At 39.1% G+C, this 24,900-nt stretch overlaps 1 protein-coding gene across 2 annotated transcripts; it reads left to right on the plus strand.

Moving 5' to 3' along the window:
* Window positions 1–4,500: 4,500 nt before the first annotated feature.
* On the plus strand, window positions 4,501–23,195 carry LOC121961596 (shaker-related potassium channel tsha2). 2 transcript variants are annotated; one of them, XM_088072608.1, is made up of 3 exons: window positions 4,501–9,008; window positions 11,421–11,604; window positions 17,374–23,195. In XM_088072608.1, the coding sequence occupies exon 1, from the start codon at window positions 4,897–4,899 to the stop codon at window positions 6,337–6,339; it is 1,443 nt and encodes a 480-aa protein (XP_087928734.1). In that variant the 5' UTR covers window positions 4,501–4,896; the 3' UTR covers window positions 6,340–9,008; window positions 11,421–11,604; window positions 17,374–23,195. The 2 variants fall into 2 exon arrangements, with proteins under 2 accessions (XP_087928734.1, XP_087928733.1); XM_088072607.1 differs by lacking the exon at window positions 11,421–11,604.
* Window positions 23,196–24,900: the final 1,705 nt, after the last annotated feature.

A 24,900-nucleotide genomic window follows, 5' to 3' on the forward strand; every position in this document is an offset into this window, starting at 1 on the left:
TAATGACAGCGTAAAGGCTTGGAGGGTGGGAAAACCCCGCCATACACTGTGTGTGTATTTAAACTGTGTGGCAGAGTGTAATGGTCAGTAGTAATGGGACCCAGTATATCCCAGTGGTGCTGCATGTCAGCTCCAGTGAACCATTCATAACCAGCAGACAGTGAAACAACCTGAGGAGCAGCTCATGCATGAAGTCGTGCAGCTACAGTTCGTGTTCTCATGGATGATGAAACGCTCCCGGTTTAATCATCACAACGAAAGAAAAACAACTGCATTAGAAAATATCTGATTCTTTGATTAAAAAAAAGGGAAAAGAGACAAAAAAGCCTGAGTGAGAGACGTCAACTACAACTCCCAGGGTGCATTTCACCAACAAACGCCCAGTCACAGAGGTTTGGAGTCCCTCACAGTGAGCTGAAGCTGAAGATTACACTTTGTGGAGGAATTTGCTGCCGCTCTGATTCAGACCTCTGACCGGCTTCTTCTCCATAGCAACAGCAGCAGAGGCTCATGGGGGTTGTAGTATTGAAATTCATCCACCAAACTGTTCCCCAAAATCAAAATGACACATTTTCCAAAACATTGAGTGCTACTTTTCAGTCTAGATCAGGGATTCTCAACTGGCTTTGTTTGAGGGCCACTTTTGCAAAATGATAGAAGGCAAACGGCCAGTTTCAGCAGCCTCATGTTTCTAGGATTTTAGGACGTTTCGAAGATTTTAAGGTTTCTGGGACATTCCTAGGATGTTGGGACATTTCTAGTTTTTTTTAGGACATTTCTGAGATTTTAGGATGTTTAAAGTATTTTAGAACATTTGTAGTATTTTAGGACATATCTAGGATTTTAGGACATTTATAGGATTTTAGGACATATCTAGGATTTTAGGACATGTCTAGGACATTAGGTTGTTAGAACATTTCAAGATTTTTTAAGGACATTTCTAGGATTTTAGGACGTTTCTAGGATGTTAGGTTGTTTGAACATTTCAAAATTTTTTTTAGGATATATCTAGGATTTTAGTACATATCTAGGACATTTATAGGATTTTAGGACGTTTCTAGGACGTTAGGTTGTTAGAACATTTCAAATTTTTTTTAGGACATTTCTAGAATTTTATGAGGTTTCTAGAATTTCAGGATATTTCTAGGATTTTAGGGCATTTCCATGATCTTAGGACGTTTCTGGTATTTTTTTAAAAAAAAAGTTTTTGGCATATTTCCAGGATTTTCTAGAATTTCAGGATATTTCGAGGATTTTGGGAAATTTCTGAGATTTGTTGAAAACTTGTTGAAACAATGACAACTGGTCACAATATGAACATAAAATATTATTAAATTATTTTTTCAAGAATTTACAACCCTGCTAATGTCCCAGCAGGCGTTAGGAGTCGCTGTAGCTGCATGTGTAAGAGACTTTTCACACTGCATTTTCAGAGATTGTAAACAGAGAATTGACGTAGCTACTCTAATTCCTGCTGGTCTAATTGGTTTATATATTATTTTATCTTATTTTGTTGGGTTTACTCATGTGCTATTATCTTTTATTGGACTAGTTTTGTTCTTTAATTCACATGTATTACGAGCGCAGTCCCAAACAGATGCACAGCAAGTCTGTGCACATGCACGTTTCCACAAAAGACTAAAAACAACAGTTTGAGCATCTGGTCTGTGGTTTCAGTTTCCTACAGCATCATTAAGCATGACTCTGCTTTATAGGTGTTTTAGGAATATTTTAATGAAATGGTCGAAACATTTTGCAGATGGATTAAATCCAAACTCAACATGACTGCAGGCAGCTGCATGAATCAAAAACATATCACAAACACCAAATGGTTTTATATTAACATTTTCTGCAGAACATGTTTGTGTTTGTCTTCTGCTGCTGAGACAGACATCCGAAACGAGACTATTTCTGCCAGCGGAGCGATTTAGAGAAACAGAACTGAAACTCCTCAGCTGCCCTTTATCTGATCATCTCCAGGAGCCGGACGTTTGTCAGATTAATGTGACATTTAAGGTTTGACTGTGACTGTAACTGTGACATGAGACTGGATGAGGCGACCTGCTCGCAGACGTTCCTGCGGTCCAACAGGAAACAGAAACCTGGACAGAAACAGGGACGACAAGCTGCCAGAGAATCCACCAGAGACCCAGATTGGCATTTAAAAATATGTGGACACAAGTCTGAAACTAGCAACTGGTGTGTGTGTGTGTGTGTGTGTGTGTGTGTGTGTGTGTGTGTGTTGCAGGCGATGAGCTCACAGAATACAGGAAATGAGGTAGTGCCAGACTGCAGAGGTCATCTGCAGGCAGCTGAAGTCGGGATTTCAGCATGAGTCAGACCGTCAGGAGCTGAATGATGATGAGCCGAACACACACACGGGGAGAAATAAGAGACGTTTCAAAAGAAGTTTGGAAATGTTGCATCATTAAACTTTAAGGCCTCGTCCTCTTTTTGCCCCGTGAGCGTCTGACTGGAGGACGATCCATCAGAATGAGGAGTCAGAGACCGCTGACCGCACACGTCTTCATGTCACCAGTAGTTGACAAGATGCAACACGGTTTAAAAGGACAGTTCACCCCAAATTTAACATATTTGTCATCTTATCTGCAATGTCATTTATCAGTCAAGTTCAGGGACGCTCAACATGTTTTGCCTGGGGGCCACTTTTTGGGGGCCAGACCAAGAGAGACCAAGGGCCAGATGCAGCAGCACCATACGTGCTTCTATGATATTAGGACATTTCCAGGATTTTATGACGTCTTCAAGATTTTAGGAAGTTTTTAGGATTTTACAATGATTTAGATTTTATGACATTTCTATGATTTTAGGACATCAGGGGCTTAGTGAGGACGTCTGTCAGGGGTGTGGGGATCCTCCACAGGGACTTTTCTTTGGTAAACAAGCTCTATTTTGGTGCTGTTTTATGCACTCTGGCATCTTTTATATACTAAGTATGAAAACAATTCCCAGTATGAATCACTTTATTTTTATTGTGAATTAGAAAAGGGTTTGGGGCCATCAGGCATGAATATCTCGTGAACTGTTCCTTTAAGTCTGCATTTTTCTCCACTGCTGTATTTATTGTATTGTGAAGCACTTTGTGAAGTTTTGGTCTCAAAAGAAAAAAAATGCATTTCTAAAGTTTACATTATCCAGAGAATTTATTAAAATTAATAACATGCTCAAAAATATTTCAACTGATTTTTAAAAAATATTTTTTTGCATATAGGAAGAACTGTTGAACATATTCCTATCAATTTCCCATGCAGCTTGAAAATAATTTCTTCATTTAAATTTTTCTTATCACAAGTTTCTTTTTAAGCGAAATTCAGTATTTAATATAAACTAAAACGCTAAATATGTTGAGACCCAGTTTACAAAAAACTAAGGTCATTTTACATCATTTCTTTTATTTTTAACACCATTATGGATTTCAATGTCCATAAAATAACAGAAACGTGAGCCTTTTGTTAGTACAGTTACATTCAAACACAGCACTGAATGTTTTTTATCTCCTGTTATAAAAATGTTTTATTATGTTATTTAAGGTTTTCACCTCACAGGAGGTTTACTTGGAGTCTAATCTTCTGATCTTCTTGTTAAACACTTGTAATTTCTGAATGACTCACACACACACACTGTATCTCCTCTCTGCTGGTTAGAAATGCAAATCTGTTTTTTCCTTTTGGTGTCATTTTTTCTTTATTTTCCCCCTGCAGCTCCCCCGGGCCATTCCATGGGAAAAGAAACTTTTCCTGCGGCCCTGAGAGAAATCCAGCTATTTTAGGAAAACACGTCACTGCTTTGAGCTGCAGCCCAGAAACTCTCCCTTCTTTCCATCATCCAGCTTTGCTTTTTGTTTTTTTCTCCCCTCTCGACTTGTTGCACAGCGCAGCAGTGTTTACCTTCCTCTCAGAGACATGTTCCTTTGAAACCCAGTCTTTCATGTTTCTCAGAACAGCAGCAAAGAAGAATAAAGCTGTCTTTAGCTTGTTTTTCATGCACAAAGCGACATGCCTGCAGCAGACAGAGCAGAGACATGACAGATCTCTGCAAGTCGTGCACAACTTGTGGAGCAGCTCAGCGTTCAGGGGCTGTTGTAGAAACGTCAGCAAGGTTTCGTCTTGAAACGGCTGCGGCGTGACATTGCAGAGCCTATTTTTTTGTCTCTCTCCCCTTTATGTTTGTGTCCTTTGTGGATGAAAGGATGGGTGGATGGAAGAAGACAAACCCCTGAGCCACAGGTATCATTTAGGATCAAATCATGAATGAAAAGCGTCGATTCTTGCATGAAAATGGCATGTTTTTGCATGACCTGCCTCGCGCTTTCTGCCCTCATTCATAACTGCATGTTTTGCATCACATCACATTTCAGCACAAACGTGATAACCTTGAGACTGTGCCACGCTGGTGAACAACAGGTTCATTGCGTTCACACAAAGTGTCGTGCGTAAAGTCTCCAAATTCGCGATATTTGATCCATAAAAATCGATTTTATTTGCGCGTGTTTGTTGCAAAATATCTGGATGAGATTCATGATGAGCATATGTACGTGCATGTGTGTTTTTATTCCCCCCCTTCAGTGAGAGAGCGTGCACACACACGTCAGCTCGGGGAGGGCAAAGCCTGCTTAAGATGCAGCGAATGTGACAGCCGAGCCGAGAGTCCAGACTACAGCAGCGCGTGGACGGGGAAAAAGGTGAGCGTGGTGGGGGTGGGGGGGCACAAAAATGCCAGTGGAACCAGCTCACCCGCAGACGTGACGCCGACAGAGGAAAAAAGAGAGAGGAAGACACGCGGAGACGCTGGTTTCCAAATACGCGCGGAGGTGTCGGAGGGGGAACAGAGAGGACCGAGGTGCGGGAAGCGTCGCCCTTGTCTGGCGGGGGAAAGATGACAGTGGTGCCCGGAGAGAACCTGGATGAGACTGTGGCACTGGCCGCGCTGTCAGCCCAGGATGTGTACGACCCGGAGCGAGCAGAGAACCAGGAGTGCTGCGAGCGGGTGGTCATCAACATCTCCGGGTTGCGCTTCGAGACGCAGCTGAAGACGCTCGCCCAGTTCCCCTCCACCCTGCTGGGGGACCCGCGCAAGAGGATGCGCTTCTTCGACCCGCTGAGGAACGAGTATTTCTTCGACAGGAACAGACCCAGCTTCGATGCCATCCTCTACTACTACCAGTCCGGGGGGAGGCTCCGGAGACCCGTTAACGTGCCCGTGGACATTTTCATGGAGGAGATTAAATTCTATGAACTCGGGGAGGAGGTGATTGAGAATTTTAAGGAGGATGAGGGGTTTATTAAGGAGGAAGAGCGCCCGCTGCCTGAGAACGAGTTCCAGCGGCAGGTTTGGCTCCTCTTCGAGTACCCGGAGAGCTCCGGACCCGCCAGGGGGATAGCCATCGTCTCCGTGCTCGTGATCCTCATCTCCATTGTCATTTTCTGCTTGGAGACTTTACCGGAGTTCAGAGAAGAAGCGAGAACATTTGACGAGCTGCTGGTGGTGAACGGCACGGCGCGCGCAAAGAAGCCTAACCCGTTCACAGACCCGTTTTTCATCGTGGAGACGCTCTGCATAATCTGGTTCTCCTTCGAGCTCCTGGTCAGGTTCCTGGCGTGCCCGAGCAAGCCCGCGTTCTTCAAAAACATCATGAACACCATCGACATAGTGGCGATCATGCCGTACTTCATCACGCTCGGGTTGGAGTTAGCGGAGCACCAGGGGAACGGGCAGCAGGCTATGTCTCTCGCCATCCTCAGGGTCATCCGCTTGGTGCGGGTCTTCCGCATCTTCAAGCTCTCCAGACACTCCAAAGGGCTCCAGATCCTGGGGAAGACCCTGCAGGCGAGCATGAGGGAGCTGGGACTGCTTATATTCTTCCTCTTCATCGGGGTCATCCTCTTCTCCAGCGCGGTGTACTTTGCTGAGACGGACGACCCGGACTCTGGCTTCAGCAGCATCCCGGACGCGTTCTGGTGGGCGGTGGTGTCCATGACCACTGTGGGCTACGGGGACATGTGCCCGGTCACGATTGGGGGCAAAATCGTGGGCTCCCTGTGCGCCATCGCTGGGGTGTTAACCATCGCGCTCCCGGTGCCGGTCATCGTCTCCAACTTCAACTACTTCTACCACCGGGAGACGGAGCACGAGGAGCAGTTCCAGTACACGCATGTGACGTGCGGCCAGCAGCAGCCGCAGTTTGGGGAGTTCAACAAGAGCGACAGCAAGCCGTCACTCACCAAGTCCGACTACCTGGACAGCGAAGACGCGGACTCCATCAAGTACACCAACTGCAGCCCGCACAAAGCGTACACCGGGAAGCTCACCGATGTTTGATTTGTTTGTTTGTTTCTTTTCTCTTTTTTGTCTTCATTTTGGCCCGCAATTACGCATCAGTGGCGCGCTGAGGGGAGTCTTTCGGTGCCATCAAACATCCTGCGCTCTGGTTTGAGTTTGGCGAGCTCCTTATTTCTGCCATCAAAAAAGGGATTCATTAACTTCACAGACGGATTATAGAAGAATTCACATTTACCCCCCTGACACAGTCTTCCATTACGCGCGTCATGAATCAGAGGGGGAAAGCTTTGAAATGATCAGCCTATAGCCAATTGTAGCACTTTATTATTATTATTATTATTATTATTATTAGCATAATGTTTCTCTAAATGCATAATTTATTGCCACAATAATGCAGGTTTAAAGTTTACATTTGCTTTTTTTCTGTCTATCTGAAGCAACACAGGACCAATTTAATCTAAATATACAGACTGATGCAGGAGGCACATGGTGGCTGTTTTTATTATGGTCCCGCGCGCTCACACACGCACACACACACCTGTTATTTCACCCTCACGTATTTTCCATTGGAGCTCAGTAGTGGATCAGATGATGTGCAGGCTGGAAGAATCAATTATCCCTAGATTTAAACTTCTGTGAACGGGCTTTGGTGCAAGTCGCCCAAATGTTTCAGCGTTTCTCCAGGAGGTGAAATCCTCCTCAGTTTGTGGAAAAGCATTATGAAATCAGGTGCAGATTATTATTGTATTTTTTTTCCCAAACCAAGAGCGCCACTTTGTGGATGAGAGGGAGTCCTGCGTCTCTTCGGTGGATGCAGTTTCTATAGCAACCTTCCAGACTTTTCTGTATTGTCTGCCACAGGAATGAGAGGACGCAGGCTGTTGGAGACGAGGCTCAGCGAGGCCACGAAACCACCATGTTGTGGAAGCCTCCATGTTGTTTGATTTCACCAGCTGAATCCAGCACACGTTACTTTAATATTCATCAGTAAAAATGATCACGTAGAACACATTTACAGGCAGGTATGTGACCTGTTGTCCATGCACCTTAGTCACAAATGGTCCAAACTGGCTGCAACCAGCAATTATTTTAATTATTTTTTATGTAAGACTCAAAATATGTCAAGAAATGTCCGTCAGAAGTTCCCAGAAACACCATGTAGGTTTTAAAATCATATATATTTTTAATTTTTATTTTAGCTAATTCCACCCTAAAATGATATAAAAGGGGAAAAATTGTCACAAATGTCTTCAAAGATAATATTTTGGTAGTTCGAAGTAGTTTCGAAGCTAAACTGATGCTGCTTTTATACAACGCAGGCACTCGTATTTAATATTTCAGCTGATGTAAACAGTGTTGTGATAAAAATGTCCTGAAGCAGGATATTTTATCATTAACAATCAATCAATACGTTTTGAGCAAAAATCACAGAAATGATAAAAAAATATATAAACTAAACAAAAAACAGAGATGCTCAAAGATGCAAAGATACTAGAAAAAAAATATTAATACAACAAAGTTTAGCTGAATGTTGTCAGCATTTCATAAATATTGGCCATGTATGGAAGCCAAAACAGGCCAAAATCTGAATATTTGGCATTAAAATTCACAAGTAAGGACTCGTGCAGTTACTTCAGAAATTAACATGTTTTGAATACCCCATCTTTTAAATTTCCAGTAGTTAAATTCAAATTGTGCAATGTAATTTTTTTAGGGTTCACAAATTCAGATATGAAATTTCACATTATAAAAAAAACATTTGTATAGAACAATTTAAGTTGTAAAAAAGGAAAACAAATCCTTAAAATATTAAGAAAAAATTGAAATTTCAAAATCCACTTTTCCACAACCCTTGAGCAGACTCCTTCAGCTGAAGAAGATCATGTGATGTGATCAAAAGCTCCAGAACAGCTAAATTGCTTATTTTTTGGCCCGAAGAAATTTAAATCTGAATCAGATCAATTAGACATCCAATGAGGTTATGTTCTGTCACCTGATCCAAGAAAAATAAACAAATAAAAACAACACGTAGGAGTAATTAAATTAGAATTTTTGAAGTTTTTGACATAAAAACTCAGCGATATTTGCATGTCAACATTATGTGTTCAGTCACTTGAAAACTTTTAACATATTTCGGCTTTTTTTTCTTGACAGTGATATTTCTGTGATCAGCTGATTTCAGTATCAGTGGAGCTCTGATTAAAAAAAGAAAATCAGAAAATGCTTAAAATGCAAAATCAGTTTTCACAAAACGCAAATTTTTTGTCTCAAATTACTGAATATTTTAGAATTTGCCCTGACAGTTTGCAAACAAACTGACCATTTTCTGTTATATTCAGAGCTTTTATGATTTATTGCACAGTGAAACAACAGGTCACCCCCTGCTGTGTTTGAGGCTCCCAAAATTATCTCTGTCATTAAAGCACCTTAATCATCTGGACTCCGGGGACGAATAATTCAACCAAACCTGATGGAAAAAGGGGATTTTTTTCTTTTAACAAACTGAGGGAATAAAAATGGCCCCGGCGGACGTCACGAGCGCCGTCCTGTTGGATTATTAGCTGATGGGTTGACGGATGGAGTTTAACTGCTGAATCATCGACACAGACAGACGGATGGATGGACTGATCGATAACAGACGGGTGGACGGCTTTTCAGCTCAGACGACCAACAGATTCATGACACCGGAGGGCCGGTCACACACAGAGGTGAGTTCAACCACAACAAGTTTATTTATTTATTTATTTATTCACGTTCAATCTGTTGATGTTGTGTCAATAATTTTCTTAATCAAGAGGCATTTTAGCGTCAGTGTCAATCGATATGAAGCTGAATTAATGGCTGTCAGAGGGAATAGTTAATGATTTTTCCACACAGATCGAAGAAATATGTCGTTTTAAAGCTGAATTAATTGATTTTTTGGCCACTAGGGGGCAGAACAGCCTGAAAACAGCACTGACATTTTATCTTAAAGTCTCTATGTTGAAATTGTTGACAGAAATTGAGTTATGTTTGTGTTCACCTGATGAAAGGTTTCGTTTCAACATAAGAAAGTTTTAGGTTCCTCTGCCAGAATATTATGAGCACCAAACACTTGATTTCCTGCATTCAGGTGATTTTTTTTAATGCACCAGTTTGTGTGCTTTCAGCATCAGTTTATGGTCGAAATGTCCTTAACCCTTTAAAACCTGGATCATCATCAGTTTTCTTGTTCTGCATTCAGATCCCTTTTACAAGCAGTTAAACCTCTAAACCTGATAAAACTAGTTGGTTTTCTTTCAAAAACACACAATAAATTAATACAATTTAAAAAAAATAGAAATGTCCAGGAAACTATATTTATAATTATCCTAAAATATATCTATTTTTTCCAGGGTCATTTCCTGGTTACTCCAGAAAACAAAATAAATAAATAAATAAATAAAAAAAAAAGCGGGACATTTCTTAACGAGTTGCTTATTGCCTTTCTCCTACGTTTTTTTTTTTCCAAAGAAATCCAAACATTTTGGTTCTGTTTAAAAGGCTTTACTGACTCACTGTTTTTCAATACAGGATTTACCATTATCTGGTGGTATTTTAACAGAAACAATGATTATCAGATAAGAAACACAGAATACCAGTTATGCCTGGAAAATCGTTTTCGATGACTCAATTACAGAAAAAATGACTTGTGAGCTAAAAAAACCAAACCGTGATTTAAGATGGAGACGGTTGTTTATGGACACTCTGTTCTCTGGTGACTAGAAACACTGAAACAACATTTTCCTCTTTTGTTGTTCACTGTTGTTAAAATTCAGCATCATAATGTGTGAAAGCTGCTGACAGATTAAATCAGTCTGAGGCGTCATACAGCTGCAGCACAGCTGTGAGCCTGCAGGTGGCAGCAGCTGCTGCAGAAAGAGACCACAGCTGGATCCTGCTGCTGCCTCAGCTGCATCAAACTGTTTAAAACTCAATTACTTTGACGATTACACACAAAAATATATTGTAATGATGGACTTATACTCTACATGTGCCCATGAATCATAACACACACACACACACACACACACACACACACACACACACACACACACACACACACACACACACACACACACACACACACACACACACACACATATCTATAAATTAAAATACTTTATTATGTGTGCTTTTTTAATGTCCACTCCAATGGAAGAAGACACCACCTGTTTTTTTTCAGCAATTATTAGTATTTTTTTCTTTCCCAGAGTTTTTTTTTGTTAATGCATTTTTATTTTTCAGGTAATTTTCTTGCACCTTTAATTTATTTTTATTTTTTAATTTATTTATTTTACTAATTTCTTGCTGATTTCTGTATTTTTTTTTCTTTTTTAAAGTTGCTTATTGTCTACAACTTTTTTTTTTTATTGGTGATGTTCAGTTAAAAGTCAGACAAAAAGTTTAAAGCTCTTCGGAAAAATCAGCGTGAACCTGAAAAGCCATTTTTTGGCTTTTATTTTGATAGAACAAACATTTTTCTCATAAAATCTTCCTCTATAAATGAACATTAGTAGATTTGTTTTGTTGTTTTTGTGCTTCTCCCAGTTAAATTGATTTAAATATCCCCTCTCTTTTGTCAAACACAGTCAGGGCAGGTTTCCAGGAGTCCCACTTTTAGACTGAAATGATTTCAGTCATATTCACTTTGGTTTCTTTGGACCTCATTTGGACACAAGTCCAACATTTAATCTGGTTTTAACCCAGTTTAATTTCTTTCAGAAACATGGGGGACAATGAGCAAACTGCCAAGAAATGTCCTGCAAAGTGCAAGAAATTAGCCGTTCTGTTTCAAAAAGCTTGGGTTAAAGGACAAGAATTATGTTTATAATTATAATTTTCATTTTAAAGTTATTTTACAGGAATGCCATTTTTTCATTTCCGTGTTGTATTGTTTTTTTTTTAAATGTACCTTTTTGCTTTTTTTCCCATGTAATTTGTTTTTCTTTTCAAAAAGCTTAAGAAAAAAATCCCAGAACTATATTTGTTATTTTGTGAGAAAGCAGTTCTTTTCAGTTCATGCATTTTTTTACTCATTTCTTGCATATATCCGGGTCATTTCTGTTGGAGTTGCTCATTGTCTGCTTCCTATGTTTCAGAAAAGAAAGCAAGTCTGTCTGCCCAGGTTTCAAAGGGTTAGAGTTGCTTATTTTGGAAGAAAAAACTAACCTGAGGACAAACAGAACGTGCAGCAGCATGAAGTTCTGCGCTGTTTCTGAGCTGCTGCAGCTTTTGTAACCTTCCTCACACCAGCTGCTCCCAGTCTACTAACGACTCACACAGGTGGCTGAATCACACACACACACACACACACACACACACACACAAACACACACACACACACACACACACACACACACACACACACACACACACACACACACACACACACCTGCACTCTGTGTCCAATTTATTAGGAACACTAAAATGCATGCAGTAGTGTTGATAAATAAATTCAATTTTATGATCATTTTGGAGTTGAGGTAACTGCATGATCTTAAGGTTTTCACTTTATGACTAAAAGACACATTTATTTCAGTGAAAAACACAAACTATCCACTGCAAACAATAAAGTGCATTTTAATTTTAGATAAAAAGTTAGTGTCTGGACTGCCTTAAAATTTTGAGTTGACTGAATTTGACAGGGCATGCTGTATTACTTCAAAATTAATTCAACTTGTTGGCAATTTCAAATGTTAAGGCAGTCCAGACACTTTTTTTTGTTAAATTAAAACAAATACTTTGTTTTTACAGCATCAACCATAATTTTTTATTTATTAATTTATTTTGAAGAGAAGGGCAATGTCGACGACAACATAACATCAATAACAATGTTTTTGGGTTGTTGGAGGTAGTGCAAAAAAAACAAAAAAAAACCCAGCAACAATTATGACAATATTTTAAAAATAAAACTGCTGACGTTTATGTGTGCAGTTGGCCGCGTTAACGTTTATGATCTTTAATTCTTCAATGTTCAAACATGAGTCAAAATCCCTCTTAAAAAACAGCATTTCGGTCCATAAGGTGCTCTGCCAAGCTTGTTGTGCTACAGTTTTTCCCTCTGAAATGCTGTAAAATACTCTACTAAAGTACAAGTACCTCAATTTCACACTTAAAAGTCCAGTATTTGAGTAAATGTACTTGGTTGCATTCCACCATCTCAGAGCTTTCCTCTGCAGCTCGGAGACACTCTGTTTTGTTTGTTTGTTTGTTTTGAGTGTGAGGTGACACGGAGGAAAATAAAGCACGTTCGGAGCGTGTTTCGGGAACCACAGGCCGCTCCTCCACCACACATCCACCACGTTACTCTTACATAACAGACTGAGAGCAGCAGACACGACAGCTCAAACAAGCATCATGCTAACTGACTGTGTCCCCCCTGGGAGGGTTTTTGGTCAAAACGTCTTCCTGTGAAGTCACCCCCTCCTCCTCCTCCTCCTCCTCCTCCTCCTCCTCCTCCTCCTCCTGCCCTGCATGTCCTCTGTGAACATATGCAGCCGGAGCAGGCGGAGGTAAACAGGTTTCCCCTTGGATGACACTGCTGCTGTTGACGGGGCAGAGTTACACTCTGACAGCTATTGTTAGCGTCTTTGTCAGCGCTGAGGGAATCTGTCCTGAAGCCTCGAGTGGCCTGCAGTGAGTTACACCGGCCCCCAACCCAACCTCCACCCAACCTCCACCCAGCCCACTCCTTTTTCCACTTCATGAAAGACAAACAGGCACAACAGCACCGTGGAGGTAAAGATGGACGGTGGACACTGCAGAGACAAGGGCAAGAGTTATCCCTTAGGGCTGCTTTAAAATTACACACGCGCAAAACCAAAATCAAGCTATAAAAAATATTATACATTAATATTATTTTCCACTTTCATTGAGTTTATCTTTTCAACCAACATCGGTTGTAATCATAAACATCAAATATTCATTTACTTTCACCATTTTAACCCTTTAAATGCCAGGTTTTTGTCATGATGCCACTGTGGTTTTAGATTTAGTTACCTGAGTGTATTTTAAGCCTTGTTGCAGGTTCTGAGCTGGAAATTCACAGATGAAACATAAATGCACAATCTATCCAAATTGTATGCAATATGCATGAACACAGACAAAATTATGAAGAATGAAAAGCATGTAAAATGCGCCAAACGGTCCCTAAGAGATGAAGTATGCAAAATACGCTGGTCGATAGAAAGTTGTTGAAAATCAACTCTGAGGCAATTTCAGCCGGTTACAATCTGCAGCCAGTTCAACCAGTTAGATGTGAAAATATACTGGCTCTATACACGCTAACATTTCTGTTTTGAAATTATTTGGAACTTTAATTTGAAGGTGACATCTGTCTTCATCTGGTGTCCAAACTTAAAATATGACACTGATGGACAGCTGAGACTCTGAGCTGACAACAAATACAGTCTTTTGTTTTTGTCCACATGCTCTGTGAGATGAGTCATTCATAAATACGTGAGAATCAGCTGTTTTTCGGTGAAGCTCGCTGTGATTTAACCTGCAGCGCCCTCATGCAGCTTCATGTATATGACAGGTTCGAGCGGGTCGGAGGTCGCCGTTATTTAAAGACACTTATGTCACTTGCACTTGATGAATTACAGTCACGAGACCTTGAGCCGCACAGCACTAAACCATCAGTGACAGCAGCTGCTGAGGTGCCGTCGCCATGGTGACGGGATCACAACATCCACATAACATAGTGCTGAGGTTCATGCTGTTTACATTGTTGTTGTAATTCAGCAGCGTGCGTCCAGTTCTTTTTATATTCCGTGTGAGCAGATCAGCTGGAGAAAAAATGGTCACACACACACGTGACGTTGATCGGATATGTATTATGACTGTTACCATAGCAACAGAGAACACTGAATTGTGATTTGCTGCAGCGTTTGCATGATTTTCTAATCATCAGCGATGCACTCGGACAGCTGGGAGGCTGCTGGTTTCAGTTGCACGGAGGCTACAGCGCCTCCTGCTGCTCGGAGGAGTAAAGGTTATTATTACAGCTAATTTTTATGTTGCATATAAACATTTTTATTCCTGCTAACTGTACAAATTTCTGCAACCTGAATGACCCATGTTGGGATTTGAGCTAAAGGTTTAGTCTCATTAACTAACAGCATCATCAGACTTTGTTCAGACTTTAACTGTAAGTGCTGTATGATTTTTTTTAACCGTACTTACATGCAGGTTTGGGGCGCCGGCTTTTATGGAAATCTTTCAGCGTCCTTTTTACTGATTTTTACAAAAACAACAACAAAAGCATTTTTAATCACACTGCCGTATCAATATCATTGAATATTTACAACATTAAGAGAATAATATTCTGCAATTTTACTAAACATTTTTCTACGATTTTAGGACATTTCTTGTATTTTATGATGTGTCCATGATTTTAGGACGTCTATGATTTTAGGAATTTTCTATGATTTCAGGACGTTTCGTGGATTTTAGGACGTTTCTCAGATTTTATGGATATATGACGTTTCAAGAAATTTAGGACATTTCTAGGATTTAAGGACATTAGAGAAGCAATGACCTTTTACAGTGTTGTGGGGGATCCTCTACTGGCTCTTTTTTTGGTAAACAAGCTCTATTTTAATGCTGTTTTATGCTCTCTGACACCTTATGGATACTAAAAGGACAAAAACAATTTCCAGTGTGAATCACTCTAATTTTTACTGTGAATGAGAAAATGGTTGTTGGGGCCATCCGGCATCCTATTGAGGGGCCAGATTTGGTCTGCGGACCATAAATTGAGTATCACTGTTGTAGTATTTGGTGGAGGGTTCGCATTGTTTTGGAACTACATATCTTCAAGGTGTAAGAAAGCACCATTAATTTAAAATATGCGCTCTCCTTGTGGCTCTGCGTGGCAGCAGGAAAAAAAGCCACAACATCAAGTAAACTAATATTAAACCAAATTCTTCCTTTGATATCGATTATTTCTTGACGTCCCCTTTTCTTTCTCTTCCTGGAGAACGGTCTATTTTTAGCAGCCGGTTACTACATGGAAAAATGTGCAGCCATGCCTAAAGATGCCAGCTGATAATACCTTGTATCTGCTGGAGTGAAGTGAAGCTCGACAAACTGCAGAGAGCACTTTTCACCGGATTATTATACAAACGACATGCAGAACGCAGCTGGTTGGACGGCTCCTGTTTCTGGTTCGGATCACCGTCTGCTGGGTTGTCTTGTTGCAACTCATCACGTCCGCTCTGCAGAGGAGCTTTGGAAGAATAATATTATTTTCCCACCAGTGTTTGTAGCTGACACCTGAGATTAAACTGGGTCAGTAAAGTGAGTTTGTGTTTGGATTAAAGCCCCCTGTGGCCCCTGGAGGTTTAATCCCAGAGGGGCCCCGGCTGGTGACAGTGCAGTTTGTTTCAGGTGAACTGTGCACCCTTTGCACTGTCTGTTTAAGGCGGACGTATCGCACCATTATTCCACCTCACGGTTTTATTTAACCCTGTGAAACCTGGATTGTCACCTCTGTTTCTTACGGTGCATTTAGATGCATTTCACAGATATTTTAACCCCTGAACCAGAAGCTAATTAGTTTAGTTTCTTTTTAAAACGAGGCAATGAGCAATTTGGCAGGAAATGTCCAAGTAATTAGTAGATTATTTCTAAAAAAGCAAGGGAAAAAAATTCCAGAGAACTACATTTCTAATTATCATAATGATATATTTAGATTTAATTTATAGAATAATTAAAATTTCTAAGCAATTTTTCAGATCATTTCTTTGTTTTTTTTTATTTTAAATTATTATTTTATTTTTTTATTCATTTATTTACTTATTTTTACTCCTAGTTTTGTTTGTTTTAGTTTATTTTAAACTCATTTTCAGTTAATTTTCTTGTACTTTTTACAAATTTCTTGCTAATTTCTGTTTCATTTCTTCTTAAATTGCTACTTTCCTTATTCCTATGTTTTTGAAAGAAAGGCCAATTTTCCCAGTAACAAAGAATTGAAGATGATGCTTTTGACTGGATTTGATGAAAGACAAAAAATGTTATCAATCTGCTTTCTGGCATCATTTCATACGTCCTCGTATTTGCTGCAGTGTCCCCTGTTGTCCGGGCCGTAGTGACTCTAACATTTGTTTGGTCCTTGTTGTCGGTCGACGTCTCGGCGCGTGACAACAGCTCGGCTGCTCTCTGTGTGCACGATCAAGACAGAATAAACAGGAAGTGATGGCTGCTGGTTTGTCCTGTCCTTGGCTCTGCTTCCTCAGCATGTGACTGTGGTGATGGAGATGGCCTGGAGTGTGTGTGAGTGAGTGTGTGAGAGTGTGTGTGTGTGTGTGTGTGTGGGCGACGGAGACACTGGGAAAGTAAAAAGAGTATAAAGACGTCAGTGTGCAGACTGTGAGTCTAACATGATCACATGTTCACAGCGTGTACGTTCAAGTTTCTTTAAGCGGCATTAAGTGAAATAAAGTTTCCTTTTTTCGTTTGGGATTTTGGTTTCCAAAAATCAAAAGTGAAGGTTTGATGATTACTGTAAGATCTCAGAGGCTTTCCCCATAACAATCTACACGTTTATATCTTAAATCAACATTTTTTTTCAACATCTTGAGGGAATTTCTTCAAATTTGGCACAAACGTGCACTTATACACGCAACAATGAACTGATTAGATTTGATGGCAGAAGATTAAGGTCATTATGATCTTAATTATTTCCCATTACTCAAAAATTCAGAGGCTAATTATGACAAAATTTCACACAAATGTCAACTTAGATAAAATGATGAAGTGATGACGTTTTATATCCAAAAGGCCAAAGGTCTCCTTAAATGTGACATCATAACATTTTGCAAAAACACCTTTATGGTCATTATTTAATGCCATATCTTAAGAAATGGGAAGACATTTGGCCAAATACTGAATCGGTGACACTAATTCAAAAACTGTGCTGATTGTAAAGATCTCTTATGCGTGAAGCGTCCATGTTTTCAGACATTGGTGTAAACTGGAAGTGCAGCTTGACTTGTGCGTGGAGGCATACGACCGCGTGGCGGTAATTTTAGTTTTCTTTCTGTTTTCCAGGTGAAGAACGATGAGCCAGTCCTCCACCTCGTCAAACCAAAAGAGTACGACATCCCAGCTTCGCCACACCTCCTCCCCCTCCTCCTCTTCTTCTTCATCCTTCTCTCTGATGAAGGTGAAACAAACTCTGGATTAAAAACACTGACACTCATAGGAAACACGGAGCTATGAGACGCCTTTCCATGACAAGAGGACATCCTGACTGTGTTTTGCACAGAGCAAAGCTACAGTGGGACTCTGAGGTACGACAAACGTTACTTGAATCATCCGCTACACATATTTACAACATGTCTGCTGGCTAACGGAGTCCTCCATATATTCGCGAATAGATGTTTTTCGGGACATTGCTCCCGTTGCTGTAGAGAAAAAGAACTAAGTCCTGTCTGTATGTTGCATATCATATTCAAACCAAAACATATTATTGCATGCTTGGAAAGTAGAGCATGTAAACAGAAGAAAACAAGTCTGACTTTAGTGTTGACGGCTCAACCACAGCATCGCTAATCCGAAACATGGGAACAACAACAACAACAACAGCTCATCAATATCAAGTTTATTGACATAATTTTGTTCGACTGGTGGAGTAAGTTGCTAAATCTATATTTTTTAAAGTGTCATACTGTATATGTTTTATATGGAAAGGAATTTGTTGATTATTTTGTAGATTTTTAACATTTTTGCTAACGTGTTTTAATTTTTTTTTTTTTTTTTTTCATTTTTTGCCTTGGTAAAAACAAAGCAGCTCCAGAGGGCAGCTCTGATGAAAATGTCTACTTTGAAAAAGAAGAAAACTGCCCTATGAGAAGAATGTTTGTGCAGAAAATTAACAAAAAAAGATGCATTTATGGCAGACATTTGACATCTGATTTTCTTTGGATAATTTTGAATATTTCCGATTGTGTTTGGGTTTTGATCAGAATGCTGTATATCTGTTATTATTGATAACATCTACCTCAGTGTCCGCTCATTAACGACAGAAGCTTTAATGCCTGAATGACGTCAGTGTCCCTCTGTTATCTGAACACTGTCATCACACCTGGATTATTTAAATGCCTCTCTAATTATCTGGTGCAATTTAATAAAACCCAAACGCTCTATAAACTGCCATTTGATAACTTAGAGAAGCCTAAAAGATGCTCGAGGATATGTGTACAAAACCATAGGGTTGAATACTAAACATCAGATGTCATCCAGCCTGACTTCAGCAGAACAGCTTAGAGCCTGACAGCACGATTTTCTTTGCACATTTTAATTTATTGGTGAAATTGTTTCAGAAGTGTGTGTGTGAGCGAGTGTGACTGTTTTTGAATTAAATGTTGGTTTAAGGGCAGTAATGTATTGCAGAATTTTCCTATTATTGAATAAATGGAGGGGGTAAGCCTGTCTTAAAAAATAATTGTAAAACCGAAAAACAATTTATTAGTTTGAGGTTTTAATTTTTTTCCTACCCTGACAAGAGCCGAGTCTTGGGGGTGATGTTTAATTCCTGTAAATTTCAGACACAAAATTGGTGACATCAGTGGGAAGAAACTTTTCGTAAGTCCTGTTCAAGATGACAAACAAAAACATTTCCCAAAATGTTGAACTTTTTATCATCATCGTCATCACTGGTGCTGGTCTGTAAAAAGTTGTATCCATCAAACGCCCCAGCATCAACTCTGCAGTTTAGTCTCGTTGTAATTCTGCTTTGCTTAGACGAAAAAACAGCCGAGGGTGATTTCTGTCTGACAGAGTCACTGATGAGCTGTGACTCGGCATTAGTGGTGATGATTAATGTATTCTGCATACTGTACGTGCAAAAATAACAACACCAAATTTCCCCTGTGAGTGCAGCAATGTCCTTAAAAGACTATTAACTCTTAGAAGTTTAGTCATCTTTCACAAGATTTTGACCCTTTGGAAACTGTGCAAATTGGTTAAAAATTTGTTTATAAAAGAGGGGATGATTATAAGAAAATAATCCGAAATATATGGAAAAATTTCTCGAAAACTATATTTATAATAATAATGATTTTGTACTTAAAATTAGTGTTCCAGAAAAATACAATAAAACATATTCAAATATATATATTTTTTTCATGTCCAGTTAAGTTTCTTGTTGCCTTCCCGCTATTTTTTAAATTTTCTTTTTAGTAAGAAATCAAATAAATTTGCTCAGGTTTCAAAGGGTTAATCGTGTTCAAATCACTTAATAATCACTACATGTAACATCCATCATGTTGGAGGACATTTTTCATTCTTCATTAGCAGCTGCAGAGTTCAGATCAGGCTTGTCTCATTTTCATGCAAAAATAAGAAGAAGCAATAGTGTGAGTGATTACTTTGCTCTGGGAACTTCAGTGTGGAAGCAAAATGCATTTTTGATTTCTTTACTTTCCCCCCCTGTTTTTTTATTTCCAGTTATTGTTGCTATGTTTATTTTGACAATCTTCAATTGTGATCTATTTTTGATAAAATAAATATTTTATCCTGATTAATCCCCATGTGTTTCAGATGGCTGCACATGCAGATGTGTCATTTTTCTGTTTCTTGTTGGTTTTTCATGTGCCATAGACATTTCCATGAGACGGCAAGGCTGGATTCAAACAGTATGCCTGTGGGGTGTGGAAATGTGTGTTTTGTTGAGATAAAACACCATCACATCTGTATCAGCTTCATCCATCTAATGGCCCCATCGCCAACTGGCTATTGAAGAGGAAGCACCAGACATTTATAGTCCAACTAAATCAAATTGCCTTTTATATCAGCTCTTTAAATGATTTGTCTTGTGTTCTACGCAGATGATTTCAGTACAATTAACTCTTACCTAAAGCTATAACTTCAGTGTTGTATTTTCATCACAAAAATTCAACTGTAGCAAGTTTCTCACTTTCACTTTTCCATTCATATTTTAAAAAGGTACAAATTCTAACCAGTTACAAAATAAGCCTAAAGAGCTGAAATTCAGAATGAAAGCACAAAAAGTTGTTGCTGTTGAGATGATACACCGCCTTGTGTAGTCGCTTCGGTCTGAACAGGCAGGTTTTTAGAAAGTTGCAGACAAAGTGCAAGTAGTTGCATGTTTCAAGTCATCTCATTGCAGAACGTTGGTATGAAGTGAGTGTTTGTCAGTGACACTCTCTCTGTCTCAGTGGCGGTTAGCTTTATGACATTATTACAAAAATGCCATTTAACAGGAAATTTCAGCGACTGGTACAAAATGTTATTGCCCCATAAATGTGTCTCTCAGTCATATTGTGAAAAAAATACTTCCTCCTCACATCTTGTAATATCAGCTTTGTTGGCATATCTCTTTATCATCTGCTGCTGTCTTCCTTTAGGTGTTGACACCTCAAGAAAGGTACTCACTGCTGTTAGTCCCCCATAACTAAAGAATACATACACATAAGGAATCAAAGCCCCATCATTTAAATGTACATCATGTTTCGTGTGCTTCAGTATGCTGAAGTTAACAGTCAGTTTTGTTTGAAGGGAATATAAAGGTGTCATCAGCAAAATATCAAAGTCGATTAATTTCTGGAAGTTGTATTTTGCTACAGCACTGCTAGCATTTTTTTTTTTAGTTCTTTATAATATAAGGATTATCTGGCTTATATTAACATGAACACTTACAATAACCTTTAATATATGTATATTTATGAATTTATATAATATTTTTTGCGTATGGTTCCAAATATCTAACTGAAGAGTTGTACCTTTTTGGAGAAAGAAATAATCTTAAAAAATAGTACTGGATGTGTATGTTGCCACTGAATATAATGTTAAGGTTGAGCAAAACTGTCCAATATCAAAATCTGGTAAAGTTTCTTGGGACACTGCTGCCAAACATAATATGTGGCAAAATGTCTAATTCTGTATACATGACATATACATGTCTTTGTAAAAATATTTTAAGTAATGCTTTTGATTTACATGTGGCAACTTGTAACCATAAATAAGCAAATTTTAAGAAGGTCATTCAAATAAAACAGATATAAAGACTAAGGTCATCTGAGGCAAGGACTTTCGTTCAATCTTTGTTGTGTCTCCCACTTTTACATCCAAACCGATAAACTGATATTTAACATTGAAATCACAAAAACATTCATGTTTGAAGGGTTTTAGAGTTTGGAATTGAAATGTTAAGATGTGAAATGCTTCATAGGTTTAGCCGCATATTAACCACAGAAAGAAAACCAGCAGTAGTCACTTAGAAACATGCAGTAACCAGTTATTCATCAATAAGCAATAATGCATGAAAAGTACAATATCATCAGCAAAAGGTGATACGTCTGGTTGTCCATCTATGTGCATAAAAAGATAATAGTGCCTTAATCATAACCCGATTTATCAATTAGCCCTATCAAATACATCTGACATACCATAGAAGAAGAAAGTAAATATTAGCATGGTAGGGGTGCAATCAAGTGGTTGCACGTAGAAATAATGTATTGTAAATTAATGTATTGAATGTACAGTAAGAAGTCTTCCTGGTTGGTGTTTAGAAGAAAAGAAAGGCAAGACTACTGATATTTTTTGGCCAGTTTTCTTGTTAAAGAATAATTTAGCTTTATTGTAGTAGATAAACTTCTGATTCAGCAGAGTTCCTGTCGGTTTTTAACCCTTGTTATTACCACAAAAACATGATCTGGTATCCTGGGAAATAAGAATAAAGCGATTGTGATATAAGGATTGCAGGCTGATAAGAACATTTGCAGATATGTCCACTTCGAGCTTCCTTTGCTTGATTTCTTTTTTCTTTTTTGGGGGGAAGAAAACTGACACTCCTCACCTGTCTCATGATTTTAATCTCTCAGTTCATGAGAGTAAAAGTGTTGACTGGGATCTTTATGATGTTTTCACTTTGGGCATTTTCATGCAATCTTCTAACTTTTTTTTTAACATAAGTTTTTCTTATTTTAGTCCGGCTGCTAAGTAATGACAAGTGTTGTTAACGTTAACTGAGATGAAAGTGAAACAAAAGTTTTATCTGAACTGCAACTACACCGACATCAGATTTAAAATGAACAGATTGTCTCTTTGAAGAAAAGGTATACAAGCATCCCCGCTGACTATTGTGTAACATATTGTGTTTTACAGACTGAGCAAAATTTAAAACCAAGCTGATGTTTAATCTGCAAACTTCATCATACAGTAGTTTAAAAAAAATCAACTTAATATCTGCTTATTAGCTTTTTCCAGGACTTTCAACAGCATCTCTTAGTAATGAAGCTCTGGAAAATGCTGGTAAGTGAACTTGACTTTAAAACAATACTGAGAGAAAGGTTGCAAAAAAGTTGAAAAAAATAGCGATCTTACACCTTTACTGGCATGAGTGTAACAAATGCAATTTGTCTCCATGTATTTGAGGTCAGTCCTGTGTTCATTCACTGAACTGTGTGTTTGTCTCATGGTGTTTTCCTGCTTCTGCATCGAGTCCTGCTAACAGCTGATACAACCGTGACATAAGAAAAAACTGTCTGCAAAACCTCAACTTGTGTCCTCAGTGTTTAAAATCTGAAATAATATTTTATTTTTGTTAACTTGAGTATCTGTGTATTTCACTGTATGACAGGTATAACATTGAATAACAGGAAAAAAAAAGAACAAGTCTTTCATAATGTAAAATATGTTTGGCTTGGGATCGTACATACTGTATATGCACAACAGAGTCATTCTGAATAGTTGTGACTAAGTTTAATGTGGCCTTTTCTTTCTCTTTAATGTACTGCAATGTTGTAAATGATTTGTATAATATGACATAATGTATATTAAAGTTAACAAGGCTTTATGTTTCTACCACCTATGTTTAATAAATAAATGAACTGTGCTCAATTGGATAACATGCTCCTTTTTTGTACATCATTCAGTATACGATATATAACAATTACGACACCGTTCATGGGTGTAAATTGTAGTTTTAGAGACTTTTGTACTGTTTTTGGGGCTTGGTAGTGCTGCAAGCCCGAGTCAAGTTTCCTCCCAGGAAGTCGTATCATTGTCCAACTTCTTGACTCCCATTTGCAGAGTCATGTCACTCCAGCAGGTAGCATGCTTTAATGCTACTCCAGTCATCTTAAGCCTCATGCAAAATGAATGACTCTGAGCTGCAGGGAAACAGATCCATTACATAAAGAAAACTGCTCAAAGGGAGTCAGCAGAGACTACAAATGGAAAACCCACAGCCGAACTCAGACCATTAGCACTGTGAGCTGCTGATTCAGCAGTCATAATTGTTCTCAGCCATCCATCTGTTCGTTCAGTGCTGCTCGCAGATCCAGGTCATTATGAGATAAAGGTAAGTAGCCAAGCTATTCCTCTTCACAGCATCCTCCAGCTCTTTCTTGAGTTTTGGAGAAGTTCAGATGGGATATATAGACCCATCATCATATACTGATCTCATATTAGTGCTGGGTGACAAACAATCAGTATGTTTGAATGCAAAGTTAAGAGGAGCTACGCTTATAGCTCGATTAGGCCATTTGATTGCACCACTGTCTTTGTCCTCGTATACAAGCACTGGAGGAGAATCCATTTATTGACAAAAGTATGTCAGACTCCGCCACAGTAGGCGGCGATATGCCCCCTTTCCAGCTAGTTGCCTTTGGACTTTCTTCTGGTTGACCTAATAAATCACTTACCAAACAAGTTAGCAAGTGCCAAACAGGCCGACGTCAAACGGTGAAAACATGCATAACTTTTTGGCGCTGTACATTTCAGACATATTCTATGCTTTACTTGGAGCCTTTGTCTTGTTTTGTTTTCTACCCTTCTTCTCTTGTGTCTCTTGTTTATTCTACGAATTTGTGCAGTCTGACTTCGGGGACTATGGAGCATGTACAGAACACCGAGGCCGATTCAGGTCTGACTGATGTGTATACAAGAAAAGATTCACCCCCAGTGCGTTATCTAGGATTATGAGTCCAACTTCCACTTTACACAATTTCAGTTGGACTAATATGTTTACATATGTTTTAAAAGTCTAGATTTTAATCAAGCAAACACAAAAAATCTACTTTTTCTAACATCATGTTAACGCACTGATTGACAACCAATGCCAACGCAAGTGACATCTCTTGAGGACACTTTACACAGCTCACTTTGGAGACACATTTTCTGGGTTCTGACTACACAATATCAGCCCAATTAAAGCCTGACATGGCCTTCCTATGATGTCGGCTTGGATCGTGTACAATGATGAGTGTTGTGCTCGACAACTGATCCTTTTATCCCATGTAGTGTTTCACGGTAGATGACGACCAACGCCATGTCAGGGACACCTCACCAGGTCCTGGCAAAAAGTCTAGCTTGCTTGACTTTTTTTGGTTGCCCGTGTCTCTTTCCATCTCTTTGGCCAATAGACAACAGTATGACATCAACACCCAATACTTTTGTATATTTCTTCGAGGGACAACCAACTCATAGTGAAAAACAGAAAAAATTGTAGTGTAAAATAGCAGAGGCACTTCAGCAGCCTGGGGAGTACTGCCATTAGCATCAGGATAGCAAAGAAATTTAAGGATTCCTTAATATTCACAGATGGTGCCT

The sequence above is a fragment of the Plectropomus leopardus genome, chromosome 22 (genome assembly GCF_026936395.1).
Source record: "Plectropomus leopardus strain MGB_pleo_1.0 chromosome 22, ASM2693639v1, whole genome shotgun sequence".
NCBI classification, from domain to species: Eukaryota; Metazoa; Chordata; class Actinopteri; order Perciformes; family Serranidae; genus Plectropomus; species Plectropomus leopardus.